Source organism: Anser cygnoides, chromosome 12 (genome assembly GCF_040182565.1).
Source record: "Anser cygnoides isolate HZ-2024a breed goose chromosome 12, Taihu_goose_T2T_genome, whole genome shotgun sequence".
Classification (NCBI taxonomy): domain Eukaryota; kingdom Metazoa; phylum Chordata; class Aves; order Anseriformes; family Anatidae; genus Anser; species Anser cygnoides.
The window spans coordinates 1,308,384-1,327,083 of record NC_089884.1 but is presented as its reverse complement, the minus strand read 5'-3'; the positions used below and the strand labels follow the sequence as shown (position 1 = coordinate 1,327,083).

General features: G+C 63.2%; 2 protein-coding genes across 2 annotated transcripts in view; both read left to right on the top strand.

The window, feature by feature from the left end:
* The first annotated feature begins 294 nt into the window (after positions 1-294).
* CDH1 (cadherin 1) lies at positions 295-9,552 on the top strand. The gene is made up of 16 exons (XM_067004243.1): positions 295-450; positions 531-645; positions 4,426-4,652; positions 4,768-4,899; positions 5,037-5,192; positions 5,267-5,411; positions 5,532-5,707; positions 5,808-5,936; positions 6,034-6,219; positions 6,308-6,552; positions 6,659-6,801; positions 6,901-7,125; positions 7,370-7,591; positions 7,668-7,798; positions 8,058-8,201; positions 8,404-9,552. Exons 1-16 carry the CDS (start codon positions 388-390, stop codon positions 8,614-8,616), a joined length of 2,652 nt encoding a protein of 883 aa, XP_066860344.1. The 5' UTR covers positions 295-387; the 3' UTR covers positions 8,617-9,552.
* A 1,040-nt stretch (positions 9,553-10,592) lies between these two features.
* The window catches only part of TANGO6 (transport and golgi organization 6 homolog), a 31,488-nt gene continuing 23,380 nt past the window's right edge, over positions 10,593-18,700 (top strand). The window contains 8 exon segments of the mRNA XM_048050507.2: positions 10,593-10,694; positions 10,696-11,418; positions 11,744-11,860; positions 12,875-13,025; positions 13,800-13,924; positions 14,427-14,589; positions 15,149-15,231; positions 18,486-18,598. Of these exon segments, the coding sequence (XP_047906464.2) occupies positions 10,593-10,694; positions 10,696-11,418; positions 11,744-11,860; positions 12,875-13,025; positions 13,800-13,924; positions 14,427-14,589; positions 15,149-15,231; positions 18,486-18,598 (1,577 nt within the window).

Sequence of the window (18,700 nt, the reverse complement as noted above, 5' to 3'; positions counted from 1 at the left end):
CTCCTGGGGTCAGCGCTGGGTGCTCGCCGCGGGGCAGGAGGCGGCGGTGGCACCGGGGGGCCCGGTGGGTTCCCCCCCCGGCAGCCTGCACCGCCTGCCCCGCTGCTTGGGGGTGCCCGGGCTGCCCACCGGAGCCACCCCCGCGAAGCTCCCCCGGGCGCCCAGGGGGCTCCGGGGCCGGAGGGTGCCGGTGGCGGGGCCGCTCCCCGGGGACCTGGGGGCCGGGCCGGGGGGGGCCGGGGCTGGACCGGGGTGGGGGGGGGGGGCCGCCTCCCGGCGGGGCGGGGCGGGGCGGGGTCGCAGCACCTGCGGGCGGTGCCGCTCTCACCGGCAGCAGCGCTCGGCAGCTCCGCACCGTCCCGCACCGTCCAGCACCGGCACCGAGCCATGGGGCGGCAGCGGGGCTCCCTGGCCCCCCTCTGCTTCCCCCTGCTGCTGCTGCTGCTCCGGGTAAGGGCGACGGGACGGGACGGGACGGGGCGGGAGGGGACAGGGCGGCGGTGGCCACGCTGACACCTCTCTCCGGGCAGGTGGGCGGCCGGCGGTGCGACGAGGCAGCCCCCTGCCAGCCCGGCTTCGCCGCAGAGACCTTCACCTTCACCGTGCCCCGGGACAGCGTGGCGGCGGGAGGGGTGCTGGGACGAGGTAGGGTCCTACGGGGGCGGCGGGGACCCGTGGGTGCGGGAGCTGCAGCCCCACAACCCGCTGTGGCACGGGGCTGCGCTCCTGGGGACGGGCGGGTGGTGAGGGGGTTGTGGAGGCGTGGGGACGGGTTTGGTGTGTGGCACCAAGGGTGGCAACGGGGACGGCGGTGTGCCCGTGGGGACGGGCTCGGTGCGCGGCAAGGTGGTGCAGGGCCGTGGTCCCAGGGACGGGTGCCAAGGGTGGCAAACGAGGGACAAAGCCGTGGCTGCGTGGGGCCGGGGCCGGCAATGGCGACGGGCACGGTGCGCCGCGAGGAGCTGGGGCGGTGCAGGTGTCGGTGCCGGCAGCACCGGGGCGAGGGCGTGCGGGGGCAGCGGGCGCCTCTCCCGGCAGCGCCGGGGCGGGCGGCGCTGACTCAGGCGGCGCAGACCTGTTGGGGCCGGCAGGCCTGGGCGTGGGGCGCGGAGCCCGGCCTCGAGCGGCCGCCGAGCCGACCGCCCCGCGTGGGCTCCCCACGGGCTGGCGGTGCCTCTGCGTGCCGGCACCAAGCACCCGGCCCGATGCAGAGCCGTGCACGGGTGGAGGCGGTTCTTGAGGCGCAGGAAGGGGTGGCCGTGAAATTGGGGTGCTGAGGACCTGCTGCTGCTTTGGGGTGTCTGTGTGTCCCCACCACGCTCTTCCTCTCCCAGCACCGAGGTCCTGCTGGCCCCTGGCGCTGCGGGGGGCGGCTCGGCCGCCATTTGCTCGGGTCAGTGGCTGGCAGCGGTGCCGGAGTGGGCCGAGGGGCGCTGAGCACTGCAGCGGGGCCTCCGTGCTCTCAGTTTCAGGCTGAGTTTCACCTGCGCTGGCAGTATCGGTGCAGGGAGCTGGACCCTGCACCGCACCGAACGCATTCCATACATGTTTGCTTTCTGGTTGATCATTAACGAATCTGCTCAGCACCAGCAGCCTGTGTCTGCTGGGGCTGTGCCTGATAGCAGGGTGATGGGAAGTTGCGTGGCCCTCCGCACCCCCAGGATGCGCAGGGCTGGTTTCTGCAGGGGGGGCAGCTGGAAATCCCCTGCGTCCCAGTTCAGGGCCTGGGACAGAGGAGGCGCGTGGGAGGAAGGAAGTGGACGGGTGCCTGTGTCAGCCCGTGCGTGCCAGCGCCAGCGTGGTGATGCCTGGCTGTGCCGTGGCAATGCCCAGCCGCACAGGGGGACGCTCAGCAGAGGCAGGATGCTGCCCTCTGTGCCACACAGTGCTTCAAAGACCTCAGCCGGGCTGCGGTGCGGCAGGCTGACGAGCTGGCCTGTAATTAAGCTGATGAGTCGAGCGCTGTGTTTTGCCTCAGACAGGTCTGGATAGGCCCCGCGCGGCGCTGGGGCGGCAAGAGCCGGCGTGGGGCCCTGCTCCCTGAGCGCTTCAGGGGCTGGGCCGGCTGCTGCTGCGGCTCCGAGCCTCCCGACGGCGGTGCTGCCGCCCTGGCCCACTGATGAAAAAGCCTGGTGGAGGAAGGAGCAATTTCCTCTGCGTTAATGCGGGCAGTAGGAGCTGCCCAGCGCCTCCGTTTCCGGTGGGTGCTGGGGCTGCGGCTGTCCCACGCCCCGAGGGAAGGATGGCAGCACCTGCCTGGCGTCCCTGGGCTGGGACTGGGACCCAGGGGCCGTGCTCAGCCTCGTGTGCTGCTTTGCACGTGGGCGAGGGGTCCCTGGGCAGGGCACGGGGTGGCAGAACCCCCGGGAGGGAGCCTCAGGGAGCCCCTGGCTCTGTGGGCCGTGGGCGTACGTCCCCATCTGGGGGGGGATGTGGGTCTCCAGCGGGGGCGGATGTTCCCCAACTACGCAGCTCCTGAATCAGCCCCGGGTGGGAGAAACCTCGAGACTCTGAAGTCACGGCGAAACTCGGTGACGTCAGGGGGTGCGCCTGGGCGGGACGTGCGGCTCACGGCGCCTTCGCCCGGGCTGCCCGGAGCTGACGTTTGTCCCCCCTCCGCTGCTGGCTTCTGCCCCAGTGCAGCCACCGCGCTTGCGCAACTGTGTGGGGACACGGGGTGGTGGCACCCGGTAGTCCTGGGGTGGTGGCACTTGGCTGGGCCCGTGACTCACCCTGTGCCCAGCCCTGGCGAGACACTTTCCTGTGTCACAGCGGGATGTGGGGTGGCTTGGGGGCTGGCAGGCACCGTGGTCCCCAGGTCCCAATCCTGGGGGTGCGGGGTGTTCCCCCCCCCAGCCCCGGCCGGCAGTCAGTAATTCGGTGATTTTGGCCCCGTGGGTAGTGGCAGGTGGGGGTCCAGGAAGGCGTGGAGCACCCTGCAGTGCAGGAGCCCCCCAAACTTGCCCCCAGCCCCACCGCCTCCCCCTGCCCCACGCCTTGCTGAGGCCCCATGGCTGCATGCCCCCGGGGAGGACGGGGCAGGGAGGGGTTGGCTTTCAAGTGCTGAGCTGGAAAAACAGGTTGAGCACAGCGATGGGGAGCGGGCGCCGAGCGTGGCGTGCTCCCTGTGCTCCCTGCGCTCCCTGCGCTCCCTGCATGCAGCCGGTGCGGGGCTGGGTGCTGAGCGCGGTGCTCGCTGCACCCGGCCAGCTCCGTGCCAGGTCCCGGGTGCCCGCGGGGGCCGTGGCACCTCCCTGCTGCGAGCCCCCGGTGCGGGAGCGCCCGGCCTGCCCCGGCGTGTCCCTGCACAGCCGGCCTCACCGGCTGCCCCGGCCTGGCTGCGGGACCCACCTGGGGGCCGGGCCGGGCTGGCATCGCACCCGCTGGGTCGGGGGCACGGTGGCAGCCCCCAGCCCAGCTCTGCTATCGCCTTCCACCCACCATCGCCTCTGAATTGCTGGGCTGCAGGTGGGCTGATGTGCTGAGGGATGGTGGAAAGGGCCCGGCAGTAACGTCTGCCCTGGGAGCACCCAGCTCCGCACTTCCCACCCTGGGCACGTCGCCATCCCACGGCAGCGCCCCGGCACGCCAAGTGCCTCCTGCCCGAGCCGCGGTCGTGCCGGGGCTGGAGGTGGCTATGCCGGTGGGGGGACCCAGCCTGGGTGCTGCTGGCTCAAACAAAACATCCCCCAGACAAAGGAGCGTTTGTTCAGGGAGCTCCCGGCTGCGCGGCCCCGCTCATGTGATGCCTGCTGATCGCCGCCGTGCTGCGCGCTGTTCCCCCCCCCCCGGGCTGTCCTTGTCTCCAGCATGCCAGTCCCAGCTGTGACCAGTGCCAGACCAGCGTGGCCAGTGTGAGGGCTCGTACCGTGGTCCCAGCAGGGTGCCAGGCTGGTGACACCAGGATGCCATCTCCCCGGTCTGTCCCCAAAGAGCCCTTGCTACCCCACACCCCTGGGTGCACTGGGGGCGGCACCTTCCCCATCACGCAGGTTGATGCCCCTGTCCTGCAGCAGGTCACAAGCCTGCTGCAGATGCGTAGCCCTGGCCCCTGGCCCTGCAGGAGGCTCGGTGACCCCCATGGGTCCCCAAGCACTGGTGCACTGTCACCCCCCTGCCTGCAGTGCAGGATCCTGCGCTGGCAGCCCCTGGGACCCAGCCCTGGCGGTTACTGGGGTGGCTGGGTGCCAGCGCGGGTGAGCTGGACGCACCGGCCTTGTTTTTATTTGAAAAGCACCCGGCGCAGCAGCACCCTCTGCCCGCTGGCACGGCCGCGATAACGCGCCGCGTGCAGGGGTGTGCCATGGGGACGTTGTGCCGCAGGGACACGCCACGTGGGGGGATGTGCCCCGTGGCAGGGATGTGCCGCGCGTGGGGTGTGCCAGGCACGGTGCCACCCGGCCCACCCGCTCTCCCTGTCCCCAGTGAGGTTCTCAGGCTGCGGCGGGCGGTCGCAGGCCGTGTACGTCCCAGACGACGCGCGCTTCGAGGTGGACGAGGATGGCATCATCCAGACGAAACAGCCGCTGCAGCTCCGCGGGCGGAAGATCCACTTCAGCGTCTCTGCCCTGGATGCCACGGGCAAGAGGCACTCGGCCTGGGTGACTGTGGAAAAGCGCAGGTGGCGGCAACATCACCGCCACAGCTACCAGGTGAAGTGTTGTCCCCGTGCCTGTGGTCACCACAGCCCCTCCGTGGGGCGGGCAGTGGGTGCCTCCGGCTGCCTTGCGCTCCGGTGGGCACCAGGACAAATTGCTGTTCCCGCAGGACGGGGTGCCCTACATGCTCACTTTCCCTGAGTCCGGCCCTGGCCTCCGAAGGCAGAAGAGGGACTGGGTCATCCCCCCCATCAACTGCCTCGAGAACCACCGGGGGCCCTTCCCCATGAGGCTGGTGCAGGTACGCAGCCCCACGGTGCGGGGACGAGGGCTGAGCCAGCGCCGTGCCCTGCGGCCGGGCTGAGCAGCCCCGGGGGGGACGCGGGTACCTCTGCGGAGCGCCAGGCCCCTTCTAACAGCCCCCCGCCTCACCGCCAGATCAAATCCAACAAGGACAAGGAGACCAAGGTTTTCTACAGCATCACGGGGCAGGGGGCGGACAGCCCCCCCGTGGGCGTCTTCACCATCGAGCGTGAGACGGGGTGGCTGGAGGTGACGCAGCCGCTGGACCGCGAGGAGATCGGGAAATACGTCGTGAGTGGGGGGCCGGGGCGGGGGGGGACCTGGGGGGTCCCAAGGGGGCCGTGCCACTGACGGTGCCCTCGCAGCTCTTCTCCCACGCCGTGTCGGCCAACGGGCAGCCCGTGGAGGACCCCATGGAGATCATCATCACGGTGACAGACCAGAACGACAACAAGCCCGTCTTCACCAAGCAGGTCTTCGTCGGCTACATCGAGGAGAACGCGAAGCCGGGTGCGCGGGGCTGGGGGCAGGGGGGCTGCAGAGCCCCGGGCCGGAGCTGCGCCGGGCCGACGGCAGCACCCGCGGGGCTCGTCCCGTGAGTGACGTCTCCCCGGCTCGTCCCCGCGCCAGGCACCTCCGTGATGACCGTGAACGCCACGGACGCGGACGACGCGGTGAACGTGGACAACGGCATCATCAGCTACTCCATCGTCAGCCAGGAGCCGCCGCACCCACACCACCAGATGTTCACCATTGACCCCCAGAAGGGCGTCATCAGCGTCCTCGGCACGGGGCTGGACCGGGAGGTGGGCGCCTGGTGGGCGCCGCGTCCCGGCACCCGCGCCCCGCGGTGGGACCGGCTGCGGGGAGCGGGGCGCCTCTGACCGCGGTGCGCTCTGCTTGCAGGCCACCCCCAACTACACGCTGATCGTCCAGGCCACGGACCAGGAGGGCAGGGGGCTGTCCACCACCGCCACGGCCGTCATCGAGGTCACGGATGCCAACGACAACATTCCCGTCTTCGACCCCACCATGGTACCCGTCTCCCGCACCCGAGCCGGCTCCCGCGAGTCGCTTCCCCCACTCCCCCGGCCCCCACATGAGGTGACCGCCCCTGTGCCCCCTCTCACAGTACGAGGGGACGGTGGACGAGAACGAGGTGGGGCTGGAGGTGGCCAGGCTGCACGTGACGGACCTGGACATGCCGGGCTCCCCGGCCTGGCAAGCCGTCTACCGCATCAAGAGCGGAGACCAGGACGGCGCCTTCAGCATCACCACCGACCCCAACACCAACGACGGCATCCTGAGAACCGCCAAGGTGGGTCGTGGCGCTGCGGGGCTGCCCCGTGCACGCCGCGTCCCCACCGGCGCTGGTTCCAGCCCAGCTCTTCTCTGCCGACCTCCAGGGCCTGGACTACGAGACCAGGAGCCGCTACGACCTCGTGGTGACGGTGGAGAACAAAGTCCCCCTCTCCGTGTCCCTCGGGCTCTCCTCGGCCAGCGTCCTGGTGCTCGTCAGGGATGTGAACGAGCCCCCCGTCTTCGTGCCCCCTGTCAAGAGGGTGGAGGTGTCGGAGGACCTGCCGGTGGGGCACGAGGTCACATCCTACACGGCCCAGGACCCCGACAAGGATCAGAGGAACAAGATCACGTGAGTGGGGGTGGCGGCGGGGGCGCGAGGGCTGCGTGCCCCTTCCCACCTGGCCGCACGGGCCAGGGTGGGCACGGAGCCCCCCCGCTGACCCTCGCTTGCCCAGGTACCGCATGGGCAGCGACCCCGCGGGGTGGCTGGCCATCCACCCCGAGAACGGCATCGTCACGGCCGTCCAGCCGCTGGACCGGGAGTCGGTGCACGCCATCAACAGCACCTACAAGGCCATCGTCCTGGCCGTGGACAACGGTGAGGACGCGCCGCCCTGCAGGGAGCCGGGGGCCGCGGGGCGGCCGCGCAGGGCACGGGGACGGGTTCCGGGCGCCTCGCTAACAGCCAGCTCTGCAGGGGTGCCGGACGCAACTGGCACGGGGACGCTGCTGCTGCTCCTCCAGGATGTGAACGACAACGGGCCCACGCCGGAGCCCCGGATCTTCGACATCTGCAGCCGGCAGCCTGAGGAGCAGACGCTGACCATCGTCGACAAGGACCTGCCCCCAAACACGTACCCCTTCGAGGCAGCGCTGGAGCACGGCTCCAGCACCAACTGGACCGTCAAGGTGTCCGGCCAAGGTAGGTGCCGTGGGGTCCGTCCCAGCCACCCGCCTGTGGCGCAGGGCAGTGGGGGGACACTGAGCAAGGGCCACATCCTAGCCGGATCTCTCTGAGCCACCCTGCATGCTACTGGCACTGGAGCTCCTACCGGTCCCCGTGATGGGGTACTGCCACGTGGCAAAGCCCTGCGGGTGCTGAGGGTGTCCCCAAATGTGGGAGCCGGGACCCACCTTGACCCCAAGCCCTCTCTCTCCCGCACAAGACTCGCTGGTCCTGAAACTGCAGAAGGAGCTGGAGCCGGGGGAGTACAGCATCTTCCTGAGGCTGACGGACAGCCAGGGCAAGGCGCAGGTGACACAAGTCAAAGCCCAGGTGTGCGAGTGCGAAGGGGCAGCCAAAAACTGTGAGCGGAGAGCGTTCATCGCCAGCGGCCTGGGTGTCCCTGCAATCCTGGGCATCCTGGGGGGCATCCTGGCGCTGCTGAGTGAGTACTGTGTGGTGGGGACAGGGATGGGGCCGCTTTCTCCCGGTGGTGCTGACGCCATGCCCTCTGCTCGCAGTCCTGCTGCTGCTGCTGCTGCTCTTTGTGAGGAGGAGGAAGGTGGTGAAGGAGCCGCTGCTGCCGCCCGAGGACGACATGCGGGACAATGTCTACCACTACGACGAGGAGGGTGGCGGCGAGGAGGACCAGGTGGGACAGGGGTGCTGGGCCACAGTCCCGCCCATGGGGTTCCCCACTGTGGGTGGTAGCACGGCTCCCCAGGGCACTGCCGTAGCCACAGTGAACAGCTGGGGTGCGCAAGGTTCCCATGGACCTGCTCGTCCCCACATCCTCCCTTGGGGGTTACCCAGTCTCCTGCAGGCCCCTGGTCCTTCCAGCACTGTCTGAGGCCATCCCTTGAGTATAGTCTTGCTGTCTCTTCATGCCCCCTGTCTCCATCCCCACACAGGACTACGACCTGAGCCAGCTGCACCGCGGCCTGGATGCCCGCCCCGAGGTGATCCGCAACGACGTGGCCCCCCCGCTGATGGCGGCCCCCCAGTACCGGCCCCGGCCCGCCAACCCCGATGAGATCGGAAACTTCATCGACGAGGTGAGCCCAGCCCCATGCGTTGCCCTGGGGCAGGGGTGCAATGCACGTTGCCACAGCTCCCTCCGTCTGTGCTGACACCGCTGGGCCGCACGCATTCCCATCCTGCGGGATTGTGGCTGGGGCAAGCACAGTGCCCGCTGGCAGGGGACAGCGGAGCCCCTGGCCAGAGGCTGGTCACTGAGCTCCTATTCTACCCCCCCAGAACCTGAAGGCGGCTGACACGGACCCCACGGCCCCCCCCTACGACTCCCTGCTGGTGTTCGACTACGAGGGCAGCGGTTCGGAGGCCGTCTCGCTCAGCTCCCTCAACTCCTCCGACTCCGACCAGGACCAGGACTACGACTACCTCAACGAATGGGGCAACCGCTTCAAGAAGCTGGCGGAGCTCTACGGCGGCGGGGAGGATGACGACTAGGCTGCCCTGGCCCTCCTGCTGGCCCGCAGCCACGCAGCGAAGGCAGCTCTTGCCATTTCTTGGACATGCACTGGCCCTTGCCGGCAGTGTGGTGGGTGGCCAAAGCCCCCTCTGACATCCCTGGATCCATCACTCACATCCCTCTCCTTCAGTGCAGATAAAGCTCAGGATCACTGGGGCTTGAGTGTTTTGGGGAGCCCATGTGTTTCCTGCTCCCCCTCAGCTCCAGACAGGTCACGGTGCCGTTTGGGGTTCCCTGGGGAGACCAGGGAGGCTGGCGGTAGGCACTCCTTGTCCTGGAGCTGAGGAGCTCCTGGATCAGCTTCCAGCCTCCCCGTGCCCAAATCCTGTAGTGGCCATCGGCTGGTGCTCAGCACCTCTCCTTCATCGAGGAGAGGCCCCCACCGCCCCTCTCCCTCTGCTTCAGAAGGAAAGGGTTTCTCTGGCGCTCTCCAAAATACCTCGCACTCCCAGACCTGAAATCACCGCCGTGCTGGCAGCCTGCCACGCTCAGGGAACGGGACGGCCCCGCGTCCAGCTTTTGTGTGGAGCTGCTCAAGCATGTGCCGATGCAGGGTGGATGATCTATAAACGCAGATTAATGATGTGCCATTGTCTTTCTATGATACATGAGGGAATTATATTTGATATAGTACTTGCAGGCAGATTTCTATTTTTCTGTATACCAGATTATATTATTTCCTTTTGTGTCATATTATGTGTAATTATTGTGCAGTTAAGAGAAGGCGCTTTCTGAAATCAAACAGCTTTACTTAAATTCTGAACCGTGTTTAGCTGTTGTCACGTTTTATATTTTTAAAATGGGAGAAGGGTCTGATGCGGGCTGGGAGACCAGCAATTGTCTAGTTTTAATTGATTGTATGTTTTTTATATAAAACTGAAATAATGCGTTGTTTTAATAAAACTAGAAGGCCATTTCTTTGTGCGTAGCTCTGCCAGCTGCACTGCCTGTGGCCGTGCTGAGAGGCAGGTCTGCCCTGCTGTGATTCTTGTTATGGCTACGGCTGCTGCTGCCTCCGAAGTGCAGAAAGCGAGTGCTTTCTGAAGCCCCTGCTCTGTATAACAATCTTACTTGGGAAGGGAGCGATCCATAACAGAGCACGTGTTTTCTCAGCACCGGGGCCGATAAGAGGTACGGCTGGCAGCTAATAGCACGGCAAGGTTTTACCTTACCGCCTGGTCTGTTTGGACAGGCCCTGGGGAAAGGAGGAGCAGAAGGCTGAGTGAAAACTGGGCTTGCACTGAAGTGCCTTATCGTGGTGGCTGCACCCTGTGTGCCTAGCGCAACGCTCTGACCCACGCGGGCCCAGCAGCGGAGGCGAGGCTGTTATCGCTGATGTTTGCCTAACCCTGCAATTACTCTGTTTTCTCTAGAGAAGCCCTGCCCTTTAAAGGAAGCACAAAGCAGACGAATAACATGCCCCACAGTGCCTGCATGCTTTTAAACATGCAGCAACCTAAGAGGCAGGTACAGGAGTTGCAACCGCCCTGGTTTCAGTCCTGGAGAGGCGAGGTGCTGATGTGTGTGCTTTGTGACATACACGTAACGTGTTTACTACAAGGCAGCACCTGGCTGCAGAGCTGGGAGCAGGGCTAGCTCCGTCCTGCACGCCTCTCCCACACGGGGATTACGACACGGCTCTGTGTTTGTCTTCTTTCACATAAAATAAAATGATAAATAAAAAGATAAAATGGGTGGTTTCTCCCCAGGAGCTGCCGGCTGCAGCCGGAGCCTGTGCTCCGCGTGTGGACGAGGCTGAGCCCCAGCCACCCCGGGGCCGCCCCCAGCCGGCTGCAGGGATGTGGCGGCACAGGGGCGGCAGGTTTCCTCAACCACCTGCCCCGCCGCGGCGCCCGGTGCTCCCGGCGCCTCCCGGCACCTCCCGGCAGCCACACCGAGCCCCGGTACCGCCCCACCGGGCCGGGCCCGCCATGAGCGCCGCGACCTGCCCAAGATGGCGGCGGGCGGGGCCGCCGTCCCTCCACGATGCCCCCAAGATGGCGGCGGGCAGCAGCGCCCCGCCCCTTCTCCCGACCTCCCCAAGATGGCGGCGGAGAGCCGCGGGCCCCTCCCCTCCCCGTCACGGCGGCCCCAAGATGGCGGGCGGCGGGGAGCCGGCGCCGGGGCAGGTGGTGGAGGCGCTGGAGCTGCTGCTGCGGCAGCCCGCGGGGCCCGGTGAGCGGGGCGGCGCGGCCGGGACCGGCCCGGAGGGCGCCCTGCGGCTGGAGACGGTGCTCAGCAACGCGGCGGCGCTGGACGAGCGGCTGCGAGGGGAGCCGGGCTGGGCGGCGCTGCGCGGCCTCCGCTCCGCCGTGCTGGCCCGGGCACCGGCGCTAGCGGCCGGGGCGGAGGGCGAAGGCGAACCGGGCTGGGCCGCCGCCCGCGCGGTGCTGGCGCTGCTGCTGTGCCTCAAGGAGCGGCTGCTGGCGCTGGCCGCCCTCCCCGCCGCCCCCGCGGCCGTGCCCGGTGCCCCGCCGCCGCCCGCCGCCGACACGCTGAGCGCCGCGCAGGGCCGGGCGGTGCGGCGGGCGCTGCGGGCCGCCGTGGGGCTGGGGCTGGCGCCCTACCTGCCGCCGGGCGTGGGGCAGCGCCCCGGGCCGCCCCTGCCTCCGCCGCTGCCCCCGGGGGTGACCCGCGGGGCCCGGCTCCGTGCCGCCACCGGCGCCCTGGTGGAGCTGTGCCGGCACCCCGCGCTGGGCGGCCCGCTGCTCGCGCACCACCTCGGCATCCTCCTCGCCGGGCTCTGCCTGCTGGGACACGGCCCCGCTGCCCACAACGAGGTCGGTGGGCCCGAGCCTCCCGCTCCCCCGCGCGTGTCCCGACGCTTTGGTGCCGCTTCGCGGGGTGGCCGGTGCAGGGGGTGCCCTGAGAGCCCCCGTTCAGCACAGCCTCCCTCTCCGGTGGCTGCTGCTGAGCCACGTCAGCCTGAGTGTAAAAGAAGAGGTTAAAGCACCGCTTCACGTACAGCCTGGGAGGGAGGGCTCGAGGGGCACCAGCGCCACACCGCCGGCAGCACCACGCCACAGGGAGCTGGGTGCCAGCATCTCTGCGGGTGCAGCACCCACGGCCGGGCTGCCCTCACCACCTCAGGGCTTGTTTTTCCAGGGCCTTTCGGAAGCGGAGCGAGCGCAGAGCCGGGAGGCCCTGCAGCACATCCTGGACCGTGTCTACCAGCCCCTGGCAGTGCGGGAGCTGCTCGTCCTGCAGGGTGGCCCCAAGCAGGTACTGGCTGCAGCGGAACCATCCCGATGCAGGGCAGCCGCGGATCCCGCATCCCAGCAGGAATATGATGGCCCAGCAAAGCACCTTCCGTCCCCTGGGCTGCCTGTTTGCGTGTCATGGAGGGTCACCACTCAGCCTGCAGGGTGACGTGCTGCTGCCTCAGCACCGGCTGCTGTTTGTGGTCTTTTCAAAGGCTGCCTCATGGTGGTGGGGAGAAGGAAATGGGAAATTCGTGCTGTCTGCAGAGGCAGCTGCTGGATCGCACCCGGGGCTGCTGGCTCGGGTGCAGCTCTGTGCCATGCTCTAGCCTCTGGCTGGGACTGAAGGCAATTCCTGGGCAGGCAGAAGCTGCCATCCTGTGTGCAAGTGCTGCAGAGGCGCTGCGTGAGGAGCTCACGGGGGTCAGCACCCTCAGTACATGCTGTGGCTCACCCAAAAGCCAGGGTCTCTCGGTCAGATGAGCCGAGCTGATGTCCTGCTGCAGCACGGCGTTGCCAGCCTTGCTCCACGTGTCCTAGCAAGCGTGCACATTCAAACTGCTCAATTTGTAGATTTGCAGCCTCTGAACAGCGTTGCTGTTTGTACCTCTCCCTGCGCAGTTCTCTGCTTGAGCCCGTGGGCTCCTGGTGCTGCTGCCCCAGCACAGCACCGTGTCCAGTGTAGCAGGAGTCACCACTGCTGTCCCCTTACGTGCATTAAGCCTGACTTGTCCCCTGAGCCCCCCCTTGCCCCATTTTGGTAATGAGACAGTCAGAGCTGCTGCCTGACCCTGGGAGACTTTAATTAAAGGAGGGAAGCTCTGCATGAGAGGATGTTCCCGGGAAGGTTAGTCTCTCATTAAACCCTAATTTGCTTTGTGCCACTGGATGAAGTGATTTAAAACGTTTCTGTGTCCTCTGCTCCTATCTGGTCTCGAGTCCTCCAGGGCAGGGCGCAGGCCTGTTAGTAAGGGTTTGCCCGGAGCGTGCACTGGGGAGAATACCCTACTTAGCCTGCTCCTTTGTTTCCTTTCAGAGTCGTCCCTCTCCTGGGGAAGAAACAAAGCCGGCGCTTGTACGGGCTCCAGCATGGCTGCGGCGCCTTTGTGGTCAGCTGCTCTCAGAAAGGCTGATGAGACCCAGCGGGGTTCAGGCTGTGGTTCGGGGCATCATGGAGGGAACCGGCGGTGAGTAGGGTGCTTGGGCGCTGCTGGTGGTTTCCAGGGTTGCAGATTAAAAGAGACGGTGATGATGTGTCTGAGATGTTTCATCCCGTGGGAAGCCCAGAAAAGATAGCACCAGCAGAGCACTGAAATGGGGAACGCTTTTGTTAGGCTAAACCGACTTCTGTAACACTCACGCAGGTTTTGCTTCTGAGTATGGCAAGGCTGCTGAACTCTTGAAACATGAATGCCTTTGCAAATGCCTTTAGCTTGGGGTATGCCATCCATTTTTAGGGATGAGAGCAGGGGGTAACTCCAGCCAGCTTTTAGTATTACGGCCCCTTGTGCTGGTTGGGTTTTGGTGCAGCAGTGCTCAGTGTTAGGCTGTTGGCAGCTGCAGTGGAGTGGGAGCAGTCTTATGCTGGGCCTTGGCAGCCAGGTCCCCTGCTCTGTTTCCTGCCAGTTAGGTTAAGCATTAAGCATTGCTCTTTAAAAGCTGAATCCCACAGCGCCAAAGTCTCTTCCGGCCAGTGCAACATGAAGACACCATCCAAGCATAGCTTCCCTCCACTTTCTGGCTTGCACACCCATTTATAGACATTGTTTTCCAGTGTCAAAGGCCTTGGATAATATTTTTCCCTTTCCCTCAGGTGTTTTCTGAAAGATCATTGGTTTAAGGAGATTAATAAAAGCTAAAAATCCATTATTTTTTTTGCCAGAAACAATGAGTTCAGCCAAAAATGGCCCTGCTGTTTTCTGTCAGGCTGAGCTGATCTCCTCTTTCTGTGCGTGGAGCAGGTGGCACTGATGCTGAAGCAGCAGCTGTGGACTGGAGAAAATGTGATGCGGTTGCAAAGATCCTGGCTTCCTGCCCTCAGCAGTGCCTTTCCCTCGAGGACTACTACAGACGTGTGTGCCCTCAGGTGGGTGCTTCCCTCCGCCCTCCCCGTGGCATGCTGGCTCTGCCTGCAAATGCAAAAGTGGGAGCACTCTCAGGTTCCCAGCTTGGCAAGTGTCTGCTGTCGATACCACTTGCACGTTGCCTTGCTCTTGAGGCAGGCTGCCCCAGTGTGGAGATGTTTTCCTGTGGTTCTGTCAGTGGGACGTGCTCCCACCACGCTCTTTAATTTTCTATATTTTACTGAAATGCTGAGCAATGCTCCCTGGTCACATGAGGTCACTCGCTTTAAGGAGCTTTGTGCTGGGGGGCTCTGGCTTCCAGCCTTCACCTGTGGGCATGGTGCAGGCTCACAGTGCCCAGAAACACCTCCTGCCTTACCACATGCATGAGACGGAGAGCTGCTCCTCCGCGTGGGGTGTTGTGCCCAGCGTCCAGTAAAGCAGCACCACAGAGGCTCCTCCGCTGTTGGCTGCAAGGAGTCATTTGCTAAGCTTTGTTCCGATATCATGGACTTTTCCTCCCAGATTCTGGGCTTACTGCACATCCAGGACAAGCTGACAGCACGCCAGTTCCAGAGAGTGGCCACCACAACACTGCTCACCATGGCGAAAGAGCACCCTCAGCTGGCAGAGAAATACCTGCTCCAGCCTCTGCTGGCACCGCTTCTCCGCTGCTCGGACGCAGCAGGTAACAGCTGGCGAGGCACCGTGTCGAGCCCCGGGGTGAGGAAGGGGCTGATTCCTCTTTCCAGTGGTCTTTGTCTTTCCATCAGAATTTTCCCATGTCGGTGACTTGGCTGCTGAGGGTGCCAGCCCAAAGCTGCTGGTTGTGGATATGTCTGTGTGGCGATGTGCACCATGTTTACTAGCATTAAGGGAAATTAGCGTTAGAGTCAAGCAGTGGGGCTCCTGCCGTCCCCTCCGGGTACCTCTCCCAGTCTGACAGTCTTGTGCTGGGCTCCCGGATGGGAGCCATCGGTTCCCCACACTGACCGAGCAGCTCCCCAGGGAACAATCCCTCAGAAACTTGTGGTCTGCTTTGATTTGCTTGTAGCCTTGCAGAGGTTACACCACTTCAGTGATATTTCCCACAGCTAACAAGGGCTCAGTGGTTCCCATGCTGCCCTTGTGTAGGGAAAGCCAGAGGACTCTCCGTGGGCTTTTTGGTGCTGGGCATGAAGGGTTGCCATTTTGCTGAAGCCTCCTCGGCGTGTGGAGGTGCTGATATTTCTCCTCTTTGTTTTCAGAGATAGCAGTGGAGGATTTGTCAGCAGGGACAGTGCTGGTGACGGAGGCAGAGCTCAGCAGCTGCGTGGAAGATGTGTTCAAGGTAGAGTGTCTGTTGTGGTGTGTGAGGAGGTGAGAACACTGCTCTGGGAAAGAGCTGGTTTGAGACTTCCTCAGCAGTTCAGTGTGTGTGTTTTACACCACGACAAAAGCAGCCTCTCAGGCAATCACGGTGCTGAAGCAAGGCCTAGAATTGCACTGAGTGACCTTGAATGAAGTACTGCACAGGAGGGAGTGCAGCTCCTTCATGGATACCAGAGGCACTGCCTTAACCCTTTCAAGCATTCTCACCTGAAAATGTTCTGCAGAGTGGCAGTGAGCTCTTGCTGGTTGTTTTTCCCCATGCCTTGCTGGTGTGTCGATGAAGGTGAGGATAGAGTCGGAACAGTGGGCTGGAGGCCAGGATTCCCCATGGTGCTGTCACATTCTCTTCCTCCTTGAGCTGCAGCAAGAATTTCTGAGCATTGCTAGCTTTCACTGCTTCCTGCAGGATCAGGACCCGGGCTGTGGTTGTAGATCAGGTAACATTAGAACAGGCAGAGGTGGCACACAGGAGGTGCTGGTGGCGTGGCACACATCGCTTTGGGTGATCGGTCCCTGTCGAAAATGGCATTTCTCTCCTGTAAGCCTCCGTCAGAGGCATGCAGCTGGTCAGGGGCAGGCAACAACCACGGGGAGTTCTGTAAGTGCTGAGTCTGCAGAGGATGCCCGAGTTCTCCTCCCAGGCTGTCGCAGGTTCACTCTGCTCTTGGTGCCTCTGTGCCTCAGTTTCCTTGCTGTGAAACATGGATCGTACGGCTAACGTTACCTGTGGGAGGGAGAGCCTGCTGCCCTCTGCTGCTGCTCAGAAGTACCTTCGTGCCTCCCGAGGTCTGCAGAGGGCAGCCTGAGCCCGAGACTGAAGGGAAGCAGCTGGAGCTGGGAGCTTTCATACGGCTCCTGCAGTACGTGGCTAAAGGAATTACGGTGCATCCAGTCCCCTTGGACGAGCTAAAACGATGAGGTTAAGTAACGAAAAACGAGTAGCCTGTTTTGCAGGGGCCTTTCTGAGCTTAACCTTGTGAGACGTGGTTTTCCGTGTGCGTGATGTTAATTTTAAAACCTGTGGGTGGGTAATCCCTCAGCAGCAGGTGCTGGGTGTCCGGCAGTTGCTGATCTGCCCCCAGGAGCTGCTCACGGGACAGGACACAGCCTGGAGGCGCTGGTCGGACCTCAGCACTGTGAGGCAGGAGGGGCTGCAGGAGCTCAGCACCTTTCCTGCCTGGCATTCAGACCCCTGTCGGGTTCTGGGGCATGGAGAGGGCTCAGCAAAATGGACAGAAACCCAGTTCTGCTTGGAGAAAGGCTGCAGCCTGGCTGTATGAGTAACCCACCTTCTGTGTTAGAGGACACGTCCTGTGGGCAGGACAGTGCAGGTTTAGAGTCTGGAGATCCTTCCAGCAAGGATTTTTGTCCTAGTGATGTTGGTAGGGAGCCTTTCCACCTCTGTGGGGTCAGTCTGTTCCCCACTGGAAAATGCCCCTGCTCTTGTAGAAGGACTCCTCCTTTGCAGCGGGGTGCTTAGCAGTGCAGGTCTTGGCTCTGGCACTGGAGAGAGATGTGGGGTCTGTGCTTGTGTTCCCTGTGAGGGCACAGGGTTGTTGTGTGGGGCCCCTCGTCTGAAACCTTTCCTCATGCCTCGTTTTTCCACTGTTCCCACCAGTATCACCAGTACCACGCCGCAGGCTTCACTCCTGCCTGATAGCAACTGAGCTGTCTGTTGCGTCCCAGCCAAGAAGGACATCTCAAGCCCAGGAATTCAACTTCAAGAAGCTGGTGACTGGCTTCCTGGCATGCCCCTAGGCAGCCTAAGCTCTTAAATGCTGTGATTGTTGTAGTATTTTGCGTACTAATGATCTGTTGCAACTAGCTGGCAGGCAGAGACCAGTCTGGAGGGCTGCTCTGTGGCTGCTGTTCACAATGAGAATGCTGCTGGAGTTTGGGGCGGATCCCTCCCTAATGGCACGGCGCTCCGGGCCTGACAGCAGCCAGATTAGCGACGGAGACTCCAGCCTGCCATTTGTGGGGTTTTCTTGCCTAGCAAGTGTCATTTGATGCTGAGTGGGAAACCATCCTTGGGGCTTCATCAGGGAGGCTTTGTGTACAAAAGGTTCTGGTTAGGAAGAACGGCTCCACGGGGATTAGAGCAAGCAAAACATCGGTTTGCATCAACACAGCAGGCCAAGACACTATCAAGATCTGCTTCCTAGGGCTCGTACCTGGCTGTCACCCTGCCTCTGGCAGGCAAAAGCTCCTTTGCTCTGTCCCGAGGGCACTTGTAGCCCTTGGAGCAGGGACTTGCTTGCCACGTGCGCAGATCAGAGGTGTGGGGAGCATCCCAGTTCGAAGGGACAGCATCTTCTGGGCAGGTCGTTCACCAGCCTACACAGCTAGAAGTCCCTTGGAGAACTTGTCTGTTTTTTCGCCTTTTCTTTAAGCTAAAAGCTATGGAGGGAGATAGACTCTGGAAAAAAAAGAAAAAAAGGACCTGAACAAAAAAACCCTGGGTCCAGCCAGACAAAGCTTCGTATTTATCAGTTTTCTAAACCAAACTTTCCCATTATGGATTTCACTGTAAGTGTCTTACCTGGCTTTTAGATTTGGGCAATTTCTTTAAAAGGATTCAAAAGGAAGCCCGATGTCATAAGACTTCTGTGAGCACTTCTGTGCTCCGTGGGCAGTGGCAGGGCTTGATTACAGTGCCCTGGTAACAGCAGCTTGAGTGGGTAGAGGGTGCTGGCTCTGAGGAGGGTATTGCCAGTGCTTTGGGAAGGTGCTGCTTGAGGCGGAGGACAGGAGCATGGTTTTGCAGCCTCCTCAAAGCCTGGTCAGCTCAGCACACATCAGCCCTGCTGCCCTGCTAGGGACTGATCTGCGTATTTAAGATTTGGCTTTGAATGCAATTTCCATAAAGATTTGCTAATTCAGAGATGCCTAATGCATCTCTCTGTATCTTCAGACCTTACCCCTAAGCAGCAGACTTCCCAAGTAGCTAGCTGCAGTGTTCCTGTAGCTTGGAGCCCTGCTGTGGTTAAGCAAATACTGGGAGAAAGGTGGTGCTGAAGGCTGCTTTTAATACAGAACGTGGCATAATCGGGGAGATCAGGCTCCAGGCTGAAAGGAGCAGAGGCTGTTAAATGCTCTGCCATCCTCTCTGGTGGCAGCTGTCCTGCGTGCACGTACCTTCTGTCCTCCCTCGGCCTTCCCTCTGCTCCATGCAGGTGTTTGACTTCTCCGTGTGCCCTTGTCTCTCTGTAGGTGTACGTGGTTGGAAATGACAGCTCCAGCCTGCTGCTGGGATCCCTGCAGTCAGTCCTGGGAGTGGTTTTCTGCCTCTATTCCTTCGCCAAGCAGAATGTGTCATACTTACGGTAAGGAAGGACTGTGCACAGCTTCTTCTGGGGTTTTGTTTCTCTGTGCTGCCTGGCTCCAAAGCACATGCTCTACACAGACACGTAGAGAAGTCAAGACCA